The 8,660-nt window shown below is 33.6% G+C and overlaps 1 protein-coding gene across 2 annotated transcripts; it reads right to left on the bottom strand.

Moving 5' to 3' along the window:
* Window positions 1–7,749: 7,749 nt before the first annotated feature.
* LOC132060645 (uncharacterized) lies at window positions 7,750–8,660 on the bottom strand. Of its 2 annotated transcripts, XM_059453624.1 has the most exons (3): window positions 8,539–8,660; window positions 8,263–8,453; window positions 7,750–8,142 (listed from the first exon to the last, which is right to left on the bottom strand). In XM_059453624.1, the coding sequence occupies exons 1-3, from the start codon at window positions 8,555–8,557 to the stop codon at window positions 7,765–7,767; spliced, it is 588 nt and encodes a 195-aa protein (XP_059309607.1). In that variant the 5' UTR covers window positions 8,558–8,660; the 3' UTR covers window positions 7,750–7,764. The 2 variants fall into 2 exon arrangements, with proteins under 2 accessions (XP_059309607.1, XP_059309606.1); XM_059453623.1 differs by having other exon boundaries at window positions 7,750–8,453.

Here is an 8,660-nt window from a genome sequence, read left to right as displayed (position 1 = left end):
TCTTATTCTTATTTCATGTGTTTGGTTCTTTTGGGCAGCTACATATGGACATTTTATATAGGCGGCTAGTGTATCAAGATGAATCTACATTTAAAAATAATGAATTTTATATTTATTTCAAATTAATATAGCAATAATTATATTCATAGTTAAATATTTATAAATACTTTAATACTATTTCTTTTTTGGTGAGGCTTTAATAATTTTTTAATATACATATGCATGATAGGTGTAAAAGCTACTCGATCCTAAGTGTTAGCAGGTTTGGCCGGAACCGGACCGATAACGGATTAAAAACGTAGGTTTCCGGTCTAAAAATTGGAACCGGCCACCGATAGGTTGGGTTTCTTGATTTTCAAGGCGGAAGCTAGGAGCAGAACTTTGTCCAAACATTAGAAAATTCCTTTTTTTTTTTTTTTTTTTTTTTTGTATAGTATATATATATATATATATATATTATAGTATTTATTAGTATATTGTAGGTATATTTACATATGTTATATAAGTTTATAAGTAAAGTTTATATATTCTTGACTAACGATAGACGTGTATATATATTAAGTTATATGCTTAAATTATATTATATATACCTAAAATATATAAGAATATACTTATATATATCAATATACTTACGTTATATAAATTATATATATATGTTTAAGTTATATGTATATATATATAGTTATAAGTTATATATATATATGTTTAAGTTATATATACTATATATATGTATACTATATATAGTTATAAGTTATATATATATATTTAAGTTATATCTATACTACTATATATATATAACTTAAATATATATATATATATATATATATATATATATGTATACTATATATAGTTATAAGTTATATATATATATTTAAGTTATATCTATACTATATATACTTATATATGTTTAAGTTATATGTATTATAATTAAAGTTATTTATAGCTTAAGTTTTTTCTAAGTTTATAAATTCCTATTTTATAAATTAAGTATATTTATATTATAAGTATATTCTTAGTATATTTTAGTTATTTTTCAAGTATATAACTTTCTAGTTTTTAATTTAAGTAGATGTATATTATAAGTGTATTCTTAATATATTTTAGGTATATTTCTAACTTAATATAAGTAAAAATATGAACACAAGTAAATAGAAGAAAGCTCAATGAGCCATATATTTTATTCATTCATGGATAACATTTATTTGCAAGTTATAGTTTTTTTTTTAACTTGCAAATAATACATGAGTTGCAAAGAAATAGTAGAATATAAGTAGATCAAAAAGTGTCAATCATTTGGCTAATATCCTCCATGTCATATTCGGTCATGGAGATATCTTCAAAGTCTTCATATTGGTCCACTTCACTTGCTATCAAATCTTCAATCTCTTCCTCTTCGCCTTCCACGGCTTGTAAGTTTTGGTTGCGTCGCTCCGATCTAATCACGATCGCAAATCTTGCAACTAGTACTTCTGAGCTAAATCCGGATAATGAGTGTCTATGGTCTCCAATTTGTTGTCTTCCTTGGATAAATGCACTCTCCGAAGCCACGGTTGATATTTGAGCAATAAGGATATCTCGAGCCATTCTTGAAAGTATTGGATGACTTGCCTTGTATTTCTTCCACCATGCTAAACGTCCAATCATCTAGTTTCTTGATATACATTTGGCTGCATCAAATAAAAGTGATATTCATCAAAAGTTTGCATTATGAGAAGGTTGGATGTGAATGTAAAACTTTTAAATACGACAAACTCGACAAGTCCTTTTTACTGCTACTTTGAGGAGTAGTAGAGCGTGGACCAACGGGTGTAGCATTTTCTTCCAAATTAGAATAATGACTAAAAACTTTTCTAAACTCGGCATCGATACGGCAGGGTGACTTATGTCCCAATTAAAGATAGTTCAACTCCCTCTTCAATTTCTAAAAAGGTATAAATTTGACAGCAAGTCTTATACTGTGCCTATAAGACATTTTTAAACAAAGATTTAAAAGAACCCAATATAAATCAAGTTGGGATGGGAAAAAAATACTTCTTAAATTTTATTGTCATATTAAAAATAGCTTAATAACGGATTTATTTTTATGCTCTTATAAAACTCTAGCTATTTTAAGCTATTAGGCTAAAATTAGGTTAAGTGGGATAGAATTATTTAGAAAAAGCAAGAGTTGCATTATAAAAAATTTCTAAGAGTTCAACACATTCCTTAACATCTTCCCAGTACGCAATATTTAACCAATCATCATTATTAATATTATAATGATTGTGAACTTGTTGTATGGGAACCCTATGCTCATATGCTTATTGTAGCATAATGTAAGTATAGTTCCACCTAGTCTCAACTACTTGAATTTTCCTAGGGCTAAGGTCATTTTCCACACAAAAAATTCTTAAAATCTCTCGGTTTTGCCCTATTGGCATTACAAAAAAGCAACCGCATTTCTAACTTTTTTTAATAAATTTTCAAAACACTCAAGACTATCTTTAACAATTAAGTTTAAAATGTGACAACTACATCTCACATAGAAAAATATTTTTTTGCGGAGGGTTTAATTCCCTTTTTAAAAGACCAACCGCCTTTGTATTATTGAAACGTTATCTAAAACAATACAAAGTGTTTTTCTATAAATGTTAAAAAATCTTATAATAGTAGACATTGAATCCGCTAAAAAATTTTTCCATCATGACGACCTTTCCCTTCATCATATAAAAAAGCTATAATTCTTTTTGCATAACCCAATTATCATCAACTTGATGACATGTAATAGCAAAAAAATCTAACTTATTAAGACTAAGACCCAAATCGGCGGTAAGAGAAACATTACAATTTAAAAAATTAAATACATAGGCGCAAATAAATCTATATTTTTTATACAAATCTATAACATCAACTACTACAAGTACTTCTAGGAATACCCTCAAATAGCGGATTATAACAACGTTGAATATAAGTAACAAACCCCGAACCGGAAGGAAAGGAAAATGGTAAACAATCATAAGCTACCATTTTAGCTGTTTCTACGCTCTTTCTTGTCATACTTAAAATTTTACCGATTCGTTGGTCTATCGTCATTTGAATACCCTCGCATTTGAACTTGGTGCTCTCCCCAAACATCCATATGTTTAAGTCTCGTATGATTATTTGATGTACCACGTTCCACCATCCTTACTGCTTCCTTGCACAAGCAGAATACTTGTCCACGCATGTAGTACGTTTAGGCTGTTTGGCTTTCCTCATTCTTAGTCATAAATTTTTAAATTTTAGTGGTTGGCTTACGAGTTCTAGGCAGTTTGTCTTGTGTATGTGATTGTGCAGGACCTGTATCTCCTATGAAATTTCTGGGAGCTTGTGTTTCATCATCATCAATTTTATTAAAAGTGTCGGTATAATGTTGTTGCATTGCCTCGTGATCTAAAAGTGAATTATTTCCGCCAGCATCAATACCTAAATTGGGTGTTTTGTTCACAAATGTTTCCTCATCAAACCCACCCCTAACAATACCACTACTACCGGCACCACATCTAAATCTCTTCGCCATTATTAAATAGAATTAATTTAAATGACACTCAAATAAATCACAAGAAAATAAATTGCAACAAATTAAATTGCGTAAATTAAATAGCGAAAAATAAAGATAAGGTTGGAACGAAGGTACCAAATTCTGGCGGAGTTTAATTTTAAGCCAATAAGTGAATTTCAGAATTATGAGAATCACAGAAAGCTACTTCGGATTGTTGCAAAATCACCAACTCCACCAACAATATTATAATTGCAAAATTAATAATTGAAACTAGAATAAGACTTTATAATATTTAATTGAGAGAAATTTAAAGTAGCTAATTGTTGCAAAGTAACTATAATTGAGAGATTGAGAGAAAGAGAAGAGTGAATTAGTGTGAATTAAAATGAAAATCGAGAGGGATTTATATAAGAGGGGGGGTGGTGGGGGGGTGGGGATGGGTTAAAGTGTTAAAAAAAAAGTTTGGGCGGTTGGGGGGCCAAAATGGGGTTTTACAGGCCCCAGGCATTTGCAACGACTTTTTGCAAATGGACCGTTGACGGTCCCAACATGTCCCAACGGCTACATTTTAAAAAAAAAATAAAATTCTGACCCGTTTAACCGGTCCACTTCCGGTTTAACCGGTTTCGATTCCAAAAAAAATGAAAACCGAACCAGTATATATTAAGCAGTTGGTAGAGCAGGTAAACGATTAGAGTTTTACGGTCCGGTTACCGGTTTTAACCGGTTAACCAAAGCCGGTTGACGGGCTTACTCGATCCCATAAACGCCGTAACTTATTTGTCCTTTAGAATTGCCACTGATAGTGTAGTTTTGATTTCTTTTTAAACCTCTTCCTTGTCATCCTTTCCCTCCCCCTTAAATTTTGTACGTATTGTTATCTTTCTGTTGAAAAAAGGTTCTAAATTTAATATGATAAAAATGTTTTTTCAAATATAGTTTGTTTGATGAAATCATTTAGTAGTGTTTGACTACTTCAAATTGTTGACAATGTTTATTCTTCAAGAAAAGTGATACCAAAAGGAAAAACCTCAGTTATGAGCAACCGATTAATTTTTTTTCTTCACTATTTTGTCCTTGAAAATAATTGGGGAAAGGGATATTAATAGTTTTGCAAGGAACTAAATAGTAGACTAGGGGTGGAAATTGCAAATTCCTCCCACAAGATTATCCTACTCCACGTTTTACACCTTACAAATTTATACAATATTTCACTTACTGAAAATCGATCTAAGGAAATATTTCCCACACGTCAATATTATTTTGAAAAATAATTTTCGCAAGACTTTTCTCTAAAATTATCGTGTGTCATCGAAAGAGGATTTAAGTTGAAACTATCTTATTGAAATGTGAAGCTTTTCTTTGGATTCTTCAACGTGTGGGCTGAACATGTCAATTTTCTATGCTCTTAAACTCAATATATAATGAACCATGGACATTGTCTTCTCGAAAGAAGTTTGGTGAAAGTGGGGCAGCGCAAGAAAATAACAATCATACTCGACATTCAGAGTGCTGGACATAAAAGCAGTGGTAGCCATAAAGTGGAGAATTTTTGTTGAATCTATACTAGCTTAGGACACTATTGAAACAATTAAACTATACTAGAAGATTGATAAAGTTGGACTAGATCTCATTGCAACACAGGAAAAGCTCCCTCACAAGTACTCTGGTGAACTGCTTGAGTTAAGAGATCCAAATCGCAGAATCTAAAACAATGGTCTTTGATTGAGAAGTGTGTGACGAAACAGAAATCCACAGTTAATAGATGCAACCAGGCAACTCCAATACCAAATATCTCTCTTCTATGATGAAAGAAAGAAATCAAAGAAAATAAATTGGGTAGCTAACTTCAACAACTGGAGTTGAGTTGGCTGATCCTATAGACGTTGCTATTATGGTCTTAAATTAACTTTTAAATCTTGTGGTCGTAAACTTGCCATTTAAAATGTTGAAATTACAAAACTTACTAAATATGAAAAGAGACTCTCTTTTTGGGATAGACCAAGAGGAAAGTAAGACACTTCAATTGAGACATGAGTAGACAAGACTATAATTCTATAAAGCTCTGATGGGATCTTTTACTCGAAGATAGCCTGCTATAAATAGAAGACTTATGAAGATCTCCACAGTGTCTTCACCGTCAAAAGTTGGCACTCTAATGTAAATGACAAGGAAACATTTGATGGGATATGCGACATTAGAGATGAAGAATCACATGGAATGGATGACTATAATGCTTTTTTAAAAGTCTCGACATATGATTAGATGTGAAGTTGGATGGATTTGTTTGCAACAGAGGTTACAAAAGGCTATTAACTATACTGCTATAACTTGTAGCCTAAACATGACGATCCAGCTATAGTGAAAGACTAGACCAATTGTGTGTTGTACTAATCTATAGAAGCTTATGACCAAAGTATGCAAGGAAACATCATGTTATAACAACTGTATTATGCAAGGAAACATCATGTTATAACAACTGTATTATCTATGAAGCAGGTTTCATTTCTGGAGGAAAATGGCAGATGGCCTATACTAGGAAATAAGTATCACCTAAGTTCACGATCAAGATTGATCTACAGAGAGTTTGCGACGCTGTAAAATGAATTTTGCTAGAACAAGTCATAGAGAAGTTGGGGTTCCTTGAAAATTTTATTGTTTGGGTATATATGCCGGAACAGTGAAAATGCTATCCTGCTCAATGGTGAACCTTCAGAGATGCTCCCAGAGGACTTGGATAGGAGACCCGCCCCGTTTTGTATTTGCAATTGCTATGGAGTAAACTTAAGCATAACCCTAAATGGACACAGCTGAAAGATTTTAAGAATCATCCTAGAGGTGCAAATTTAGGAAACACTATCTAAGTATTGCAGATAATTTATTACTATTTACAAGGGGAGATCTAGCATCTTTGATGCTTTACAGCAGTGCTTCAGCCAATTCTCAGCTGAATCAGGTCTACTAGCAAATCTGGGAAAAAATTCGGTGCAACTTGGTGGGGTTTCTCAGAATGAGGAGGAGAGAATCCTGCAACAGCTTAGCTACTCATATAGTGAATTGTCCTCCTATGCATTTAGGAATACCATTGTACACCAAGAAGGTCTCTTTAGTGTAATGGCTACCACTTCATAGAAAATTAATGCTAGAAACTCCTCATGCATTGCTAAGAAATTATCCTATGCAGGCAGTATACAGCTGGTGCAGACTGTCCTCTTTGGTATCCAAGCCTATTGTGTCTCAATTATTTGTGATACCCACTAAGACCTTACGCGTAGTACTATTGATGCATACTATAAAATCTACATCTGGCCGGAGTTCAGTAGTGGCTTGGGATAGAATGCGTTCTCCTAAGTACCATGGGATGACTGAACCTAACTAATTTGCAGTTACGCAACAAAGCTACTATCGTTAAAATATGCTGGGATCTAACACCAAAAGACAATTCAAAAATGGTTCAGGTTATCAGGAAAATACTTGGAAGTAGGAACTATTTTGAAGCAGATGCAATGCGCTACCAGAGTAGCATGATAAGACAAACCTACTTACAATTACTATGTAATTCCCCTAGGGTCTCTTAAGACTAGTTTGATGTTCAGGAATGATGCAAACCTAAGGCTAAAATTTGTTCCCTGTGTCAAACTTATGATGAGTCTGATGGGCAAGAGGGCATCCATTTACGGAATGTGCATTTTAAGGGCCTATGGAGCAGAGTGCTACAATGCTTACAAAGACAAATTTACAAAACAACTGCTTGTGACCAACACTTGGGTGCCCAAATCTTTAGCATGAAATGCTGAGTGTGCCCATGTCATGTGGATTAGAAAAGAACAGAGAATTTCTAAACAATCATAGGCCAAATAACCACTCAAATATGTGAGGTAACAATTAAGTCCACCAGAATTAAACAACAATCAACTCCGAGACAGTATTTGTACCTTGATATTCTTTCTCATTATAACAGATACAAGAAATAGCAAGATGCAGCAGACAAAAAATCATGTACGGAGATATGGAGATAGGAACACCTAAGGCTTAGGGGTAGAGATTTTATCAATAAATGAAGTTCAACAATGTTTTTGGTTAAAATAAAAATGACAGCTTACCTTAATACCAGAAAGGAAAATGGATTAGACACATTGACTGTAGTGCATTTTCGAACACTTGCAACACCGTGTTTATCAAACTCAGAGCACTGCACAGTTAGCTTATAAGGAAAATGAAGATGAAAAGACGTTCCCCTTGAATTAAATTGAAGTTGGTTTAGCAATATCTTTAAGTAAGATAAATTCATACAACTCCCATAAAGTATTGAACCATACTCTCTTCAAATGAGGAGAGAAAATGAAAGCCAAACTAAACCCAAAACAGAAGGCCTCATGCATTTCCTCAGAAAAATCTGCCTTATCAACATTTGAACGACAGGTAAAAGTACGAGGATCACCCAGTATAACTGACAAGGCTTCGTTAGTGCATCCATCAACCCCAAGAGTCACCTCAGCCTTGACAAGTAAGAAGGAACCACCACAAAGAGCAAATATACTCGAATAAAGTTTTCTTTGCTCTCCCAGTATAACTGACAAGGCTTCGTTAGTGCATCCATCAAACCCAAGAGTCACCTCAGCCTTGACAAGTATGAAGGAGCCACCACAAAGAGCAAATATACTCGAATAAAAAAATGTCTTTGCTCTCCCAGTATAACTGACAGGCGTCGTTAGTGCATCCATCAACCCAAGTGCCTCAGCCTTGACAAGTATGAAGGAGCCACCACAAAGAGCAAATATACTCGAATAAAAATATCTTTGCTCTCCCAGTATAACTGACAAGGCGTCGTTAGTGCATCCATCAACCCCAAGAGTCACCTCAGCCTTGACAAGTATGAAGGAACCATCACAAAGAGCAAATATGCTCAAACAAAACTTTCTTTGCTGCACCCCTGAAGACAAGTTGACAAAACAAACAAGAAATATGAGACCCCCATGTAAAACAGTCGACAACACATCAAAGACTGCAGCGAGTACCTGCAGCCCCACTGACCATAAATTAGAGGTTTAAGTAACCTCGTCATAGATGCTGCACAGTCTCTACATTGTAAGAAGATCAAATTCACCTAAAACAGAAAATACAGAGTAAAAAGGGAACT

This window comes from Lycium ferocissimum, chromosome 6 (genome assembly GCF_029784015.1).
Source record: "Lycium ferocissimum isolate CSIRO_LF1 chromosome 6, AGI_CSIRO_Lferr_CH_V1, whole genome shotgun sequence".
Taxonomy (NCBI): domain Eukaryota; kingdom Viridiplantae; phylum Streptophyta; class Magnoliopsida; order Solanales; family Solanaceae; genus Lycium; species Lycium ferocissimum.
Note: the sequence above shows the minus strand (reverse complement) of the source record. Positions and strands in the feature narration are given on the sequence as shown.